The sequence below is a fragment of the Hemiscyllium ocellatum genome, chromosome 19, assembly GCF_020745735.1.
Source record: "Hemiscyllium ocellatum isolate sHemOce1 chromosome 19, sHemOce1.pat.X.cur, whole genome shotgun sequence".
Classification (NCBI taxonomy): Eukaryota; Metazoa; Chordata; class Chondrichthyes; order Orectolobiformes; family Hemiscylliidae; genus Hemiscyllium; species Hemiscyllium ocellatum.
This window is the reverse complement of record NC_083419.1, coordinates 48,333,387-48,352,117: the sequence shown is the minus strand read 5'-3', so window position 1 is coordinate 48,352,117 and position 18,731 is coordinate 48,333,387. Positions and strand designations below refer to the sequence as shown.

Here is an 18,731-nt window from a genome sequence, read left to right as displayed (position 1 = left end):
GAATGGTTCAATTCAAGATTTAGTGTTAGGAAATGAACTGGCCAAGTGGATGAAGTAGCATGGGGTGACCATATTAGGGTCAGTGAACAAAATGTTAGATTTAGCATCATTGTTGAGAAGCAATAAAGATTGTACAAGAGTAAAAAAATTAAACCTGGGGAAGGCAGACTTTACAAAGCTAAGAAATGATCTGGAAAAAGTGTAATGCTTACAGCTAAGTGAAGGTAAGTATGCATTCAAATGTGAGATTCAACAGGCACAGTATAGACATGTCTATACAAAGAAAAAGCTTGATATTGCCAAACTTGGGAGTTTCCTGGTTATCTGTAATCTCGCAGGGTAAGATAAAGCAGAAAAATACAGCAAAATAACAATTTCAAAAAGTAACACCATGGGAAGCTTAGGTATAAAGTATAGATGCGAAGTGACAAAGGAAGCTGGGAAAGCAAAGAGAGGGTATGAAAACATACTGGTAAAATTAACTCAAAATTCACAGAGATGTTTAAGGAAAGTGTTAGGCCTATTAGAAATGACACAGTACTTGTATGAGGATTTAGAAGATGTGGACAGATTTCTTCATGAGATTTTTGTCTCTATCTTCATAAAGAGCAGGAATGATACAAACATTCTACCTAAAAAGGAGTGTGAAATACTAGATAAAATAAGCAAACGGAGAAGGGAAATACTGGAGAGTACTAGTTAAATCATTAGGGCTAATAAAAAGAAGCCAAAGGAAAAAAACAGATGATCCCGGGATCATTTTGTAATCCTCACTGGACAGAGGATTAGAGGTCATGCAAATGTTGTACCATTATTCAAAAAAGGTACAAAGGATCGCCAAATAATTATAGGTTCGTTAGTCTGACAACAATGCTGAGAAATGATTATAATCAATACTAGGTGACAGGAATAACTAATACTTGGAAAAGAATGTATTAATCATTAATTGTCAACATGGTTTTGTTAAGAGAAGGCCTGTTTTAATGAATTGAATTTTGAAGAAAATAATGAAGATTGATTAGGGTAGTGCAATGGATGTTATCTGCATGTACTTCAGTACAGCATTAGCAAAGCCCCAGCAGACAGACTTGTCAAAAAAAAAGTAAAACTCATAAAATACAGGGAAATATGGCAAGTTGGATCTAACATTCATGCAGTGACAGGAAACAAAAAGGTAATGGTTGACTTATGTTTATGTGAATGGAAGGCACTTTTGCGTGGTGTTCAACGGGACTGTTGAGTTTGTTTCTGACTGTGTGAGTTAGTCTTAAATGTGGAAGCATGATTGAGAAATTTGAAAACACCACAAAAATTGGCTGGGTAGTTGATAGGGAAGAGGCTGGCTGTTGACTGTGGGATGAGATCAGTGGTTTGCCCAACATTCGATTATCCAAATATAGGGTTATCCGGCAAGATTGCAAGGTCCCATTGCTCGGCTAAACTATATCATCCAGCATTCGATAAACTGAACGAAATACTCCCTGCCTGAGTCCTTCGGATAATTGAGGTTTCTCTGTAAATGGGACCGTTCCAGAGAAAAAGGTTATACATTTGGGAAGGGCAAACAAAGCAAGGAAATGTACAATAAATGGGAGGTTATTGAGAGGGTTAGAGGAAGTGAGAAACTTTAGAGTACATGTCCACATATCTCTGAAGATGGCAGGTCAGTTAGTATGGTGGTAAAGGCAGCATATGGGATGCTTTCCTTCATTGGATGAAGTATTGAATAAAAAAAGGGCAAAATGCTGGAACTCTGTATGGCACTGGTTAGGTACAGCTGGGGTTGTGTGTCCAGTTCTAGTCACTATATTGCAACAGGGAACAGAAGACACTGAGTAAGTGATTCAATTGTAAATAATGAGGGGCTGGATACACTGGACAGGGAAAATCTGTTTTTCCTCGTGGAGGGGTCAATTATCATGAGGCACTGATTGAAGATGATCAGTAGAAGGTTTAAAGGGGACATAAAAAAAAACTTTTATTGGGAGGGTGGTGGGTGACTTAAATTTGCTGCCCAGTTTGGTAGTTGATACAGATGCCCTCAAATTATTTGAAAGAACTAGTTCAGTTGGCATTGATATGATTGACTGAATAGCCTTCCTGTGTGTGTAACTTTTCTATGACTCTATAATTTTAGGAAGGCATTTTGTTCCTAGTGATGGAAGGTATTGCTGTCACTCAAATCCTATGTCAAAACAAATTCAATACTAATGTTGTAGCTACATAGACATTTAGCTCTTTTGTGTTGTCATTCTTAATACCATCTGTCTGCGTCACTGTCTTTAAAGAAACGTATTTTGATTTTTTTTATGCCAACAAGGAATGGAATAACACTTTAAATGTCCAAATTATATTTTTTTAAAAAAATCAATGACTAGATTCACTTCCTCAGTTATCCGTAGCCAATACAAAAGGCTATAGACTTGAAGGATTAGCACGCATTATTAGAAACAAAAAAAAAACTGCAGATGCTGGAATTCAAAGTAGACAGGGAGGAGGCTGGAAGAACTCAGGAAGCCAGGCATCATCAGGAGGTGAAGAAGTCGACATTTCAGGTGTAACCCTTCTTCAGGACTAGGCCCAGTCCTGAAGGAGGATTACACCTGAAATGTCGACTTCTCTACTTCCTGATGATGCCTGGCTTGCTGTGTTCTTTCAGCCTCTGCCAGTCTACTTAGCACTCATTATTAGCAGTTTTAAACCACTCTTTCAAACAGAGCTCCAGAATTCCTGATAAATGGCTCCAAGCTGACTATTTACAAAGAACAAATTATATCACACAATCTCACAAGACAGGATACTTTTGGTAACATCAGGTACATGTGGCCTCAACAATGACTTGATTAAAAAAAAACTCTTCGTAATATCACAATATAATTTAAAACCATACCAGAAAGTCAATTACTACAGTGAAGTTGCATACATAGTTTTCATTTGATTGCTTTATCCTAAAACAACTGATTTTCACAGTTGAAACAGCTGACACAAAACCTACATTCAAATGATGAGATTGTGTGCTTAAGAGAAAAACGCTTAAGATAAAGCATAATGAATTCAGAAAAAAATACAATAATACACACAGTACTAATGCCCATAACTCAAATCTAATTGCACAAATCAGATGGACACAAGAATTCTTCTTAAGTTTGGCAATTTAAATTTTGACCACATCTAATAAAAGTTCAAGATAATAGACCAAAATGCCCTGAAGTAAGTTACTGCTAGACATGGGAGAGAAGAAAAGCTTTTAAATTACAAGCACTCCTTTCACAAAAGAACTATTGTGTTAACATTTTGCAAAAATCATGACCATAAAATTATTATGAACTCTGACATTACCAGGCATATTTAGCGTTACCACAGCACCCTCATTTATTAACAGGAATACTCTAAGTGTTGGTAAAATTAGAGAAACTATTCCTTTGGATTTGCATGACCAAATATTTTGGTAAATAAGGTATTAACAGAGTTATAAAAAATGAGATTTACTCTCACTTCAGTGGAAGAAGCAGCAATGAAAACCAAATAAAAGCCCTCAACTGAAAATAATACACAACAAGAAGATGGCACAACTACTGTATACCAAATTTCAAGACAAGATTCTAACATCAGGAGGTAGAGAAGTGGGCGGCACGGTGGCACAGTGGTTAGCTGTCTGCCTCACAGCGCCAGAGACCCGGGTTCATTTCCCGCCTCAGGCAACTGACTGTGTGGAATTTGCACGTTCTCCCAGTGTCTGGGTTTCCTACCACAGTCCAAAGATGTGCGGGTCAGGTGAATTGGCCATGCTAAATTGCTCCTAGTGTTAGGTAAGGGGTAAATGTAGGGATATGGGTGGGTTGCGCTTCGGCGGGTCAGTGTGGACTTGTTGGGCCGAAGGGCCTGTTTCCACACTGTAAGTAACCTAATTCTTGTCGTTTCTTCATATTGTCAGCTAACCTATTGACTGTATGCTCTAGGTCTTTTTTTTGGACTGACACTTTAGTATTTTGCTGAAGTATTGGTACAATCAGAGAAGTTCCAACTTTTAAGATAAAACAAGAAACCAAGGTCTTAGCTGCACAAAGAGGTGTAATGCTTGAATGATTTCCTTCTGTTTCCAGGAAACATATCCCTGCACATGAATAGGCATAACTTCAAGCAGTTCTAAATGAGCAATTTTCCAAGTTCAGCAGTTTATTTAAAATTCGCTGTCAATGTAGCATTCCACAAACTCAGGATTAATTAGCAAGTGTTGCCCATCCGTGAAATCATATCCAACAGCAGATATTTTGTTTTACGTTTTCTAAGTGCAAACAGGTTGAGTATGGTCTCTCCTCTGAACATTTTTAACAACTGAAGGAACATAAAGCAAAGAATTGCAGATCCTGGAGATCTGACACAGCAACAGAAATTACTGGCGAAATTCAGGTCTGGCAGCAGCTGAGGGAATAAAGCAGGGTTAACATTTCAAGTCTGCCCTAATTGGAACAGGAATTGGACATTGCTTTACGAGACAGGGTTTACAATATGGAAAAAGTCAAGTGATACAGAATTTTAGTTCTACATGGCTATGTTGCTTTTGCGGCAGAGAGACTGTTAGATTTTTCACCAGATTGGATCAGGAATTTTTGACTTAAGAAAAAAAACTGCTAAATACCAGCCCTTAGATTCGTTGAGCTACAGAATAGTGGGAGAAGCACAGACAAAACCATCCACATCCAGCAAGCAGAAAAACATCTTTCACCTCTCTCTTTCCCTGTGTAAGTGAGAAGGCAAAAAAAGTAACTTATAAGAAAGATTCTAATACAGTAAAAAATACTGGGTCCACTCCATTATCTATCAAATTGAACTGACCATTCTAGTGACAACACTGTGATAACATTGTTAAAATGAAAAGAACTGAGAGAGACAACTTAATCTGTCCACATTCTCCATCTGTATTTTTCCACCTATGTGTCAAACCATCTGCCTTTTGTCTATCATATTCATGAGTGATTGCGTGTGTATTTGGTGCTTTAAAGGGTACAGTTTAAACCACATATTTGCAAATTAGCAATCCTTAGAGATGGGGAGAACTGCAGATGCTGGAGAGTCAATCCTTTCTTTGTTCTCTGCCATTTGTTAAAGAGTAAGATGTTTACAATAACCAGACATTTCCTGTTCATGACAAAAGTTTGTATGAATTGCTTTTAAAAATTCTTAACAACTGCCAGTCAGTCAGGCAAATTAATCACTTTGGAAGTTTAAGACAGTCACACATTTGTGATGGCTTGTGTCAGTGGGGTTTGATTATTGGTGCACTCTTCCCAATTGCCAGGCTGCACATTGGCTCAGTGGTCAGCACCACTGAGATTTGAGTTTATCCATTTTGATAAGAGGAGAAAAGCAGAATATTATTTAAATGGAGAGAGACAGCAGTATGCAGAGGAGCAGAGGGATCAAGATGACCTTATACTTTAAACTCAAAAACCTTAGCATGCAGCTAACAGCATACAACTTAGGTGGCAAATGGACTTTATTACAATGGAGATGGAACATAAAAGTAATGAAAATTGTTGCAGCTGTATAAGGCATTCATGAGACCTTATGTAGCATTACAATAAGTCTCAAGGACTTTCTAAGTATGTTATCTTCTTCAAGAGGGATATAGTTGCCAAAGGCAGTTCAGAGAATGTTCATGAAGATGCTTTCTGGGTCCAAAGAGCAGTCTTATGAGAGAATGTTGAGTAGGTTGTGCAAACACTTAATGGAGTTAATATTTTGCATCCCTAGATATAGAAGCAGTCCATGCAGGGTAAATGCTGAAAGAATGCTTCCCTTCATGCTGGAAACTAGAACTGGGGTGGCACAGGATTTCACAGTTTTTAGGGGTTTGAGAGTCAATTAATATTTGGAATTCTCAGCCACGAAGGCAGTGGAAGCTTTGGTTCAAACATGGGTAAAAGAATTGAACTCCACAGGTGAAGTGCAAGATGACTGCACTTGACATTAAGGTCTCATTTGACCAAGTTCAACATTAAGAACCCTTGTAAAACAGGAATCAATGGAAACTATAAAGAAAACTCTGCAATGGCCAGAGTCATAGTGAGTACTAAGGAAGATGGCTGTTAGAGGCTTGTCATCTCAGTTCCAGGACATTTCTGTCCAGAATAGTATATCCAAGGACCTATCATCTTCAACTAAATCCTACTCCCCCCTCAGTATAAGATGAGAAGTGGTGTTATTCAATGACTATTGCACAATATTTAGCACCATTTGTGACTCCCCAGATATAGAAGCAGTCCATGCCCAAATGCCACACAACTGCCAGCAGCGACCATCAACAACAAAAAAGAAAATCTAATCATCACCTTATGACCTTCCATGGCATTATCATCTCTGAATTCCCCACTGATGACATTCTGACAGATACCAATAATCAGAAACTGAAATAACTAGCCATATAAATACTGTGGCTACAAGAGCAGATCAGAGGCTAGGAAACCTGTAGCAAGTAATTCACCTCCTGACTCCTCAAAATCTGCCCATCCACAAGGCACAAATCAGGAGTATGATGAATACACTTCACTTCCTTGGACAAGCGCAGCTTCATCACTTAAGAAGCTTGACACCATCTGGGACAAAGGAACCCGCTTGATTGGCATCATATCCACAAGCATCCACTCCCTCCACCACTAATGCTCAGTCAAAGCAATGTGTACTATCTGCAAGATGCAATGCAGAAATTCACCAAAGATCCTCTGTACTTTCCACACCCATGAGGACTTCCATCTCAAACAACAAGTGCATAGATTCATGAGGTCAACATCAACTGCAACAACACCTAGCTATCAACTGTCCTAGCTTGGAAATATATCACCATTTATTCACTGTCACTGGGTCAAAATCCTGGAAATTCCTCTCGAACAGCATTGTGGGTGTAGTCCATTTGGTGTTGATACAACGGTTCAATGAGGAAATTCATCACCACCTTCGCCAGGTCAGCTAGAGATTGGCAACAAATGCGTGCCCAGCCAGTGAAGCCCACATTCCACAAATGAGAAATAAAAATAAACTACTCCTGTCACTTCCTTCCTAACAACAGTGAGAGTGTACGTGAACCTGATGAATTGCAGCGGCTCATGGTTGCTAACTACCTTCTTAAAGGAAATTAGATATAGACAATAAAATGCTGGCAGTGACATGCAAATCACATGAAGTAAAACAAATAGATTTCAGAAATAATTTATATTGATCATGAAAGCTAAATCAACACTGTGAAATTTGTAGCATCATAAAATGTAGGACTATGATCCAGGAACAGCGAACACAAATAAATCACAAGGAACATGCACTTATCACACGACACTAACATCTTTGACTATAATGAACAAATTTACATCACATTATTAGGCGGCATTTTGGAAATGTCAATAAGAGATAGGGCAAACAAGCAAGTCCCAGTGCTCCTACTAATGTTACGAATGAATAAATTTAAAGGCTATAACACGCTTAAATGAGATTAAAAATTATTCAAGATTGACTGCAACAACTCTTGTTGGCACCTGTGCTAACAAGGGATAAAATGAATCAAGTCTGGCTCCTGTTCCTGAACATTTGCCAGATGTCACAGTATCGTCATATGAACATATAAATAGAGATAAAATTATCGAATAGTTCATCAGCCACTGTGAAAACTGCTATTTCAGAATGACCATTTAGACAAAGTATGAGACTGCAGCCAATACCATGGATCAAGAGACTAACAAAGAAACAATGCTTTCAAGAGAAATTCAATAGCACAGCATTAGCAAGTGAATGTTATAAGATTTAAGAGCTTTTGCAAACTACTGACTCTTACCATGCTTACTAAAGATCAACATGTTATACAAAAGCAAAATAGCAAATGATGGAAATCTGCTCCCCAAAGGGAAGACCAAAGGTCGATTGGTTGGCTAAATTGTGAACATCTTCATTCAATTGACGTGTGACCCTGAGCTTCTGGTCACCTGCCATTTTGATCTGCTTTCACTTTCATTTTTCTGACCTTGGCCTTCTGCAGAGTTCTAATGATACTGAATTTAGGGAAGGACAGCCTAGTGGTATTATCACTGGACAGTTAATCCTAAGACCATGGTAATGTTCTAGGAACCTTGGTTCAAATCCTGCCACGCCAGATGGCGGAATCTTAAATAAAAATCTGGAATTAAGAATTTAATGATGATCGTGAATCCACTGTCAATTGTTGGAAAAGCCCATCTAGTTCACTATTATCCTTTAGGGAAAGAAACTGCCATTCTTACATGTTGGAGTCACATGTCTCCAAACCTACAGCAAGGTGGATAACTTTTAACTGCCCTCTGAACAACTAGGGAAGGGCAATAAATGCTGGCCTAGCCCATGCCCCTTATCCCGTGAGTGAATTAAAAAACTTGAGGAACAAATGGGCACTTTATAGATTTCCAGATTAAACATAAATCTAACAATGTCTGACCATAACTTCTTCCCATTTTGTTTCCATTTTTAGATTTTGATTTTATTCTGCCATTTCTCTGCTTTTGGTTGGCAGCTGTTCATTGTATAATCATTTATACCTTCTCTGGACACATCTTTTGCTTCTTGTCCCATGACCAGTCACTTTGGCAGTGTACCACACATCTTTTACTATTTAGTCCCTCTTTGTTCCAGATTTTGGATAGTTCCGTGTTTCAAGTTGGGTGGATTGGTTAAAGCCGAATCAGATGGGGTGGGGTCAAGGACTACTCGGAGCATGGGAATGGAATGGACATGCAACTGTTGAAGCACGTAATGTATCTGGTGGCACACTGCACAATTGCAGAAACTGTCAAATTGTACAACCAAAACTTTTCTTATTTTACTCAATTAAATTTTTCCTTTAAATTTTCATAGTCTCATAGTAGACATCTGGCTGTTGCTCAAAAATACACTTCAATACAGCTGTCAAAGTCTGTAATATTTAATATGTCACTAGTTCTGACAAATATTACAAATAGTCTGTACCTGTAATCATATCCTAGACTGTGGACACTGCCGTGTTTTAGGCAGAAAGCTGCCAAGATATCAAAGCAACCAGGATCCACATTCATCACGAGCGGTAAATAGAAAACAATGTCATGGAAATATTTCTTATTACACATTCTGAAAAAATCCAGTTTCTGGACACCAGGATTTGAGACATCACTGTACTTTATATTTTCAATTGAAATGAAAAATAATTGTATTGAAATGTTAACTCAGTTTCTCTCTTCAGCGACGTTGCACGACAAATACACAAGGTCTTTTCCCTAGAATGGAGTAGTCCAGAACTAGAGGGCATGGATTTTGAGTGAGGGGAAAGATTTAAAAGGGGCAACCTTTTCAAGCAAAGGGTGGTGCGTGTACGGAACGAGCTGCCAGAGGAAGTAGTGGAGACTGATACAATTACAACATTTGAAAGGCATCTGGATGGGTATATGAATAGGAAGGGTTTAGAGGGATATGGGCAATGTGCTGGCAAATGGGACTAGATTAATTAAGGTATCTGGTCAGCATTGATGAGTTGGACTGAAGGTTTTCCGTGCTATACATCTCTATGACTCTATACTGACTATTTCCAGCATTTTGTATTTCTCTTATAGAGTTTATTAACTGGTCTGAAGGGACTATGTTATGTTTTAGAATTGAGACAAAGAAAAGGGTTTTATTTGGATTGTAAATTAAAGGATCCACTTATATTCTTCAGAATGATGGACTCAATTACTAACATGAATTGAAATTTAGGCATGCTTGTGAACAATATTTTGCAGGATTGCAGTTAGAAAATGTTTATCTTGAAAAGTAACCTGCTCTCAGTATTTTCCTCATTTCACAATTCATTTTCTACGCACCCGTCACATGTGCTTCTGGGGAATACTGTTACACATTCAAGCTGTATGCCAAGAATGCAAAGAAAAATTAGTAATAATTTTCAAGGTCTAAACTAGTGCACAATCAATGCAGTCTAGAGTAGTAAATCAGGATTATTCTACTTACTGTAGATGATTGAAGATGTTTCTCTACCACCATGTAGCTGAATCGTTTTGGAAATTTTACAGTTATCCCTAGTTACTAAGAGAGACTATATTGCCCACTCCAAATGGATGTTTTACTTCTAAGTACAATTTAAAATAAGATGTCCAATTTGAATTGGCTAATAACCTATATACCAATAATTATACAATGATACTTATTTTTTCATTGCCATTTAAGTTTCCAAAAATACGCTGTTGTTTGCCATGAGCCAAAGCTTTGAAATATTCAGATCACTGACCTCCAATTTGTCGTTAATTCCTGAAACAACTCAGATTATCTTCTCAATTTCATAACATCTAGCTTCAAGTTTTTAACCTTGCTTGGTATTCCAGATTGGGTCAGCAGGAGAAATACTGAATTAACTTCATCTCTGTCTCTCCAAAAATGATCTATGTCTGACTTCACAGCAAATTTCTCACCAGAAATTTCTCTCTCTCCCTAACAGCTACATCTTTATATTCTAATTGTATCAATTTTTCCCAGTTCCTGTTTTCCCTTTTTCACTATTTTCAATGATGTTTCCAACTTAGTTTGATGTTTTCCCCTCAATACAAACAAAATGGTTCCTTCCAATCTCAAGTTCTCCAGCTTTTTAATTTTCTTCATGTGCCAGCTTTGTTCAGAATTCTGATCTTCGAGAACATAATACAGGCAGTACTTTGAGAAGTAATACCTTCCAAATAGGACATTACATGAAGGCCTTGTCTTCCTTTTCAAGTAGACATAAAAGTTGCCATGACACTGATTGAAGATGAGGGGACTTCTCTCAGAGCCCTAAACCAATAGCATCAAAACTGATGACATGGTTATTTATCTTATTTGTGTTTGAGAGTCCTTGCAATACTAATGTTGGCCAACATGTCAGTGATTACACTTGAGAAGAACATTTTTGTTATGAAGTACTTTGGATGCCCTGAACATGCAAAAGCCATTCACACAAAGTGAAAGAATTTTATTTTTCGCGACTTACTGTTTTTAATTTTCAACTTATTTCAGCACCTTATCAGTTATGTCCCCTATTTCTGCAACATTATGCCCATTAAGTCCTCTGACATGCAATTCCCACAACAGTCCTCCTTACTAGCTCTAGTCTTTCCTTAGAAACATTACTAAAAGCTTTTCTCTTCAACTGCATTGCAAGAAACACAAATAAAAGTTGTCTGGAAGAAGTTAAAAAACCTAGCCAGTTCATTCACTACATCTCTAGTTGTGCTGTTTCAACTAGAAACATTCATCAGCTGTAAAATTCCATTCACACCTCACACAAAACTTTCTCCCTGAACCTGAAAAGGAACATATAATTTCAAATTTATTTGAATGAAATGTCACAAGATATCCAGATAATAAAAAGCGATGAAAAAAAGAGTAACAAATCAAGGCTGTGGACTTTGCTGGTAAATAGAACCAACATTTTTTCTACGAAGCACATTAGATATGGGATTTGCTTTGAACGTTCATCACTTATAATCTTAAAAACTTTAGGAATCACGCACAGAACTCAATTAAGTATTTTGTTCCAACTCAAGTTTATTTGAAAAACAGGTTATTTATTATTCTGGTTCCAATCAACAACCACTTTAATTTCATACACTACACATGCAAGACAACGATTTATTAATTTAAGCAACCAGTGTAAACCTCATTCTAATTATAGTGAAGGTAGAGTTGCAATAGAATCATGTGCAGTCTTGTCAACATTTCTTTTAAACGGAGCAAATCATCCCCCTCAAGAATTTTACATTTCAGGGCCACACAGAAAACATGTCAGAACAAAGAACATTATGTGGAATTACGTAAAATATACAAGACAGAAACAATCCGTTCAGTCCAACCAGTCCAGGTCAGAGTTACTCAAGTCATGAACTGACGGAGTTTTGAAAAAATAAGATTTATATCCTACGTGTGCAATATAAAAAGTTTGTGCCTAAAGTGACAGAGTTAAAACATTGTACAATTATTGGACTATACATACCCCAATCCCCTCTTATTGAGCTTGCCTGCTGACACTTATTTAATACTTCCCGTCCGATTACTCTGTGAATAAGACCATAACAAATAGAAACAGGAGTAGGCATTTGAACCCTTGAGCCTGCTCCACCATTCAACAGGATCACAGCCGATCAAAAATTCCACACATCCACTTTCCTGCATTTACCCCATAAACCTCTATTCTTTGATTAGTCACAATCTCACTCAATGGTGGAACAGGCTCAAGGGGCTGAATAGCCCACTCCCGTTCCTTTGTTCCCTTGTCCCCTACTAATTAAGAATGTAACTATCTCAGCCTTAAAAGTTTCTGCCTCCACAGCTCTCTGTGGCAAGAAGTTCCAAAGTCTGTCAACTCTCAAGGAGGAAATTCCTCCTCATTTCAGTCTTAAATTGGTGCCCCTTATTGGTAAAACTATGCCCTCTGGTCCTAGACTCTCTCAAGAGGGGAAACATCCTTTCCACAATTATCCTGTCAAGAACTTTAAGAATCCAATATCTTTCAATGAGATCACTTCTCATTCTTCTGAACTCCAGCAAGTACAGTCCCAATCTGTTTAGCCTTTGCTCATAAAACAATCCCTCCATACTAGGGATCATTTGAGTGAACCTTGTCTGAACTACCTCCAATGAAATGATAATTTCCTCAGTAAAGGGACCAAAGCTGCTCTACGTATTGCAGATGTGATCTTACCAGCACTGTGTGCAGTTGCATTAAGACTTCCCTTATCTTATACTCCAAACTCTTTGAAAAAGAGTTCAACATCCCATGAGCCTTCATGATTACCTGCTGTTAGCTTTTTGAGATTCATGCACAAGTACCCCAAGTCCCTTTTTGTTGCAGCTTCTCTCCATTTAAATATTCTTGAATTGTAGAGTCATAGACATGTACAGCATGGAAACAGATCATTTAGTCCAACTCCTCCATGCTGACCAGATATTCTAAATTAATATCCCATTTAGCCCAAATCCCTCTAAAACCTTTCTATTCCTGCGAATACCTGAAGATATCTACTTGTAAATAATACAATTTACAGTCTCTGTCACACTTATTCTCAGAATAACCAGTTAATATGTCACATTTTCCACCCAGTTGCTTTTCATTCCAGTTTTCAACTTTATGAAGCCTTATTTTCCTCCATTCAGTCAAACGAGCTTCACCCAATGTCCTCTAAACAGTGAGCAAGAATTGCATCACAATACCAACCAGCTTATAATGTTCCAGATGATATTTTGTCATTTTTTTAAAGAATGTCAAAAATCACTAATACTTGTAAAACCAAGTCAAAAGAGAAATAGTTTTAGCATCCAGTAGAAATTTCAACTAAATATCAATTGCACAATTCTGTGTAGTACCAAAGAAAAGATCTCCTCATGATAACGCTGTAGCCAGACAATGGTTAGAAATTTTTCTGCCCCATACTGCCAATTACCAGTTACCGAATGCAACATCTATTCAACGCCTCGGCTTTAATTGACAGGAAGCCACATTTAACTCAATTTGCCAGGGGTCGTGATTTGTTGGAGGGCCATTTGTTACATTACAGACACAAAATATGACAATAGTGGCCATGAGTTTGGAAGGTGCCTTTGAAGAAGAGTTGGTGAATTTCTGCAGTGCATTTTGTACTGCTGTTATGTGCTGGTGGAGGAGAGCCGGCTACCTTGCACTTGATGGCGTCAAGCTTCTTGAATGCTGCTGAAGCTGCATTCATCCAGACAAATGGGAGAATACCATCACACTCTATGGCAAGCTATGGGAAGTCAACAAGTGAGTTATTCAATGCAGGAATTCCAGCCTCTGACCTGCTCTTGCAACCACTTTTGTATGACTAGTCCAGTTCGACTTCTGGTCAATGGTGACCCTCAGAATGTTGATAGTGGGAGAATAGTGGTAGTAATGCCTTGAATACACGGGGCAAAAGTTACATTTTCTTTAGTTGCAGATCGACATTGCCTGACACTCATGAGGCATAATATTTACTTGCCACTTGTCAGGTCAAACCTGGATATTGTCTAGATATAGCTGCATTTGGATATGGACCGCTTCAGAATCCAAGGAGTCATGAATGGTGTTGAACATTGTTCAATGATCAATAAACATCCACACCACTGACCTTATGATGGAAGGAAGATTATTGATGAAGCAATTTAAGATGGCTAGACTTAGCTTGTTTTCACATCCAAAGAACTTAGAAGAACATGACGAAAACTGGTGACCAGGACTGAGGTATCAGTCTAAGATACATAGTTTTTTTTTCCAGAAGAATCTGAGGAACAGAGGCAAAAGGATTCAAAAGAAGATTTTCCAAAGATATTTTCCCAATAGCTTTTCTGAGGATGTGAAATACTTGAGACTTACCCAAAATGAGATAAAGTGAGGTATATCCTAAAGGGCAGCATGCTTACACCACTTCAACAGTCCCTATCATTTCTGGGCTTCTCAATACTGATGAGAGCTCTTGGATGGTATCAAGATGGAGTTACACAGGTATAGAATCATTTCAGATCTCCAATTGAAACAGCAACAGCTCCAGGTGAGTAAGTACTTGTATGCAACGGATCAAATACCAAAGAGATCCTTTTCAGGCTAAGTGTTGATGAAACCTAAGCAGACGTTCAGTCAGTCCTGAGGATTTTGGTGTCAAATCTGTACAGTCAGCCCACGGGTCTCAGCATTCAGTAATCTCAGTAGATCCCAAAGAATTGTATAATGTCACTAATTCATGCAAAGACTCAGCTTGAGAGATGAGGTCTTTTGGATATTTGACAGTAGCATCCTTGATTTATTTCAGTCATAACAAGGGCTGACCTTCCAACAAGTGAGTCAGTGCACAAGAACGGACGAATGCAAAATAATGGCAACGGGTGGGAATGGATGATTCAATGGAAGACTGAGGCCTGGTTTGAGCCAGTGAGTGATTTAGGCCCTAAGACCCTTGCCCAACAAGAATTTAGTCAAAAGCGAGAAAAAGCAAGAATTATTATTTTGAAGTGTTGATATTGTAATGCAAGGAAGAATCATGGGTGACAAGATAGTTCATGATAGGGCATTCCATGACAGATGTGGCTACCATCAGCAATTCTACAACGAGAGAACATCCTTTAGAAGTAAATTATATAAATCACCCTCAGAATAAAAGGAGAGTTCAGCAAATAGTACAAAGCAGAAATAATGGTCTTTGACCACTGGTCAAGTAGATATTGTTGGTCTTACAACAAAATATGATGATGTGGTCATATTGAAAGTCAAAAATTCTGATAGTAAAGTTTTCTTGTTTCTGAATCCGAAATTACTGCTATCTTCAACAGGCTCAAAAATGGTGTGAAGTAATGAAGACTTACCCAAAATAAGGCAATGTGAGGTAAATTCTGAAGTGGCAGCATGTTCACATCAGCTCAGCGGTCCCCACCTCTTCAGGACTCTTCAATACTAATGAAAGCACTTGGATGGTAAACAAGATAGAGTTACACTGGTACAGAATTGTTTCAGGGCTCCATTTGAAAAGGCCATCTGCCTTGAGCTGTCAAAAGTCAAGATCCAGCATCTGAGAGGCCACACTCATGAAGACTGTAATTAAGTCATAATTATCTACAATCGTAAAGTTATTAAGGACCAGATTTACATCTTGCAGCATCGGAGAAATGTGTTGAGTTGGCAAGGATGTGACCAACTAGAACCTGACTCAAGTTCTAGATACTATATATCATAATTCATGTGATACACTTCCAATCAAAGGGGCAGAACTTTTCAGCTATTCTTCAGTGAAGTCTGACTGCATGACTGGCAGTACTAATAAGGAGGGTATTACATGTTGAAGTAGGGATGGGAAGTTCGAGTAGTTTTCACTATAAGGAGGCGGTGGTATTGCTGTTTCACTTGGCAGCATGCAAGGTGTGTCTGATGAAACTGCCCAAAACTACAGGGAACAGAACACTCCATATATGCAGTAAGGTTCTTCAACCAGACTGCAAAACTGGAATGATGCTTTACTTTGTACAAGAGCCCAGAAAATCAGGGACACTACTAGATGTGCCAGTCAATGATTCAGAAGTTCTTCTTATTTATTCCTTCATCCAAAATGGTTAATGACGGCTTTTGGATGCTTTTCAGTGCAATGGTTGAAGAGATTATTGTTGACTCTTCACTTTTTTTTTAAAATGTATTCACTCACATGGGCCAGCATTTATTGCCCATCTCTAGCTGCCCTTGAGAAGGATGTAGTGTGCTGCCTTTTTGAACGACTGCAGTCTCCCTGACCCAAAATGCCCTTAGGTAGGATACCCATTAATTCCAGTTTTGCTAGGGTTCCTTGATGCCATACTCAAGCAAATGCGGCTGTGATGTCAATGGCTGTCACTCTTACCTTTTTTCTGGAATTCAGCTTTTTTGTTCATAATTGAATGAAGGCAGTAATGAGGTCTGGGGCTGAGTGGCCCTGGCAGAACCCAAACTGGGCATCTTTGAACAGGTTATTGCTGAGCAAATGTTGCTTAATAGCACTTAATAGCCAGTGTTGTAACTGGCATCTTGTGCATTCTGTGAAGAAGTCAATTTATCTATTACAGTCTTCTTGAAAATTGATTCATCTCTTTGTCCTAGAATAGAAAGTATGGCATAGGAATCTCAAGATTTTGTTCTGATATTCAACTGAATGATGACACTCTTCACTTCTTTGACAAATGCAACTTCACCATGCAGGGGTCTTTTATTGTCAGATCTTCTACTCACTTGAAGGTATCATGAAAGAAATAATGTTCAGTGGTCAGTTATTCTTTCAGTGCTTTGAACTCTGGGATGTTGTCACTCATCCTGTTCTTTGTTTTTGTTGGTGAAAGAATGACTTCAGTCTTCTTGCTGTTTTTGTTTTAAACCACACTGAATGACCAGCTCAGCAATTTGAGACATCTTCACAACACATGGATCTGTTGAGAAACGGACTTCAGGAAAAGATGGTGTTGAAATACAGTCAGTCATAAAGGGGATGCCTTTTGTTCAATGTTTCAGCTAATAGTGTTAACACATTATGTTTAGTTGGAAATTGGAAAAAATGCTTTTGGTGTGTCAAATGGGGAAGGTTGTGAAACAGTTGAACGAATACATAGATGAGCATGAGTTAAGCTGCAATGTCACTGTAATTTCTGTGATCTTGTGTTAGTGTTTTACAATGAAATTGGATTCTATGCAGCTTGGAGCCTTCTTGGCCTTACCATCATACATTATGTTTATTGTTACATGATGCAACAGTTACTAAGATGCAAGGAAGGAAATCCTTTCCTTCTTTAAGAACTGAAGAGCTCACATAAGAACACAATGAAACACATTGTTGCAATGGCTTGAAGATCTTGAATAATAAAATTAAAATGGTGTTGTCCTTCCTTGAATCAGACGTTACTGTCTCCAGTATAATTCAGAAACACAACTAAGCCTTTTTTTTATAAACAAAAGCCTTACTTTAAAAATTCTCACCTTATCTTGGTTTTCATTGTTGTGATAACAAAGATTCCCAATGAGATGGATCAAATGAGCTTTAAAACCAACAGCAGGGTGGAAGGTCTGGTCAGTGAATGACAAAGATTGGTTTATGCTGAAAACATTCTGTTGCTGTTTGCCTGCAAGATGCGTCTGATATAAAAGATCTAGAACAGGATGTGATATTCAAGAGAAAATATTAATATGATGTCTCATATTTGCATTAATGTGTTCAATCTTAAATAAAAATGCCATTTTAGTGTCAAAACGCATTATGTTTCTCCAATCTTCATTTGCCAGTTATGGCCTCTCTATTGGTCCTGCAGTTTTTTCATAATGCTTTTAACAATTTGCAATATATGTACTAGTTATATACATATAATTTTAAGTAAACAGTTAAAAATAGATCTAAAACTGCTAATGTTTTTATGTTACGTTAACATGTATATTACGATCTGAATGTTTTGGCATTTGTTCCCTCAACTTCTAAATCCATATTTCTCTTAATTATATTTAATGTGAGGTGGTAATTTTTACTTTAAATTTAAAGTTTAATTTGATTTCCACATTCACCCATAGAATCCAAATTACTCCCTTTATCCCTCTTACCTCAATACATACCCTTTCCATTTTGTGCTTAAACGCTTTCTATTGCCACTGTAGGTTTAGATTAGAATAGATTCCCTACAGTATGGAAACAAGCCCTTCGGTCCAAACAGTCTTCACCAACCCTCTGAAGAGTAACCCACCCACACCCATTTCCCTCTGACTAATGCACCTAACACAATGGGCAATTTAGCATGGCTAATTCACCTGACTTGCACATCTTTGGACTGTGGGAGGAAACCAGAGCACCCGGAGAAAATCCACGCAGACACAGGGAGAATGTGCAAACTCCACATTCACCAGATGCTGGAATTGAACTTGGGTCCCTGGCACTGAGCCATTGGGTTTTATCTGCTAAGTTTTGCTTTTAATCTGGTCACGTTTTAAATAAAAAAAATCAAACAATATGAAAGAAGAAAATAGAAATAAATGGTTAAGACCCACTCCTTCTCAAAAATTCATTCACTGTTAGATCACTTGCATGTTCTACTTCACTACTCACAAAGGGTTTCCTTCCTTGTTAGATTAAGTGTATTGTTTGAAAAAAAAGTTATGCACTAAACACAAACACTGCCCTATCTTTTAGAAAGGTAATTTCATAATTTTATAAGGAAGCTAAAGCAAGTGGAACTCT

General features: G+C 37.9%; 1 protein-coding gene across 1 annotated transcript in view; it reads right to left on the bottom strand.

Moving 5' to 3' along the window:
- Positions 1–18,731, bottom strand: part of atxn10 (ataxin 10) — a 209,004-nt gene that overhangs the window by 123,474 nt on the left and 66,799 nt on the right. Inside the window, exon 9 of the mRNA XM_060839545.1 lies at positions 17,489–17,658. Within this exon, the coding sequence (XP_060695528.1) occupies positions 17,489–17,658 (170 nt within the window). The remainder of the gene's footprint in view (positions 1–17,488; positions 17,659–18,731) is intronic.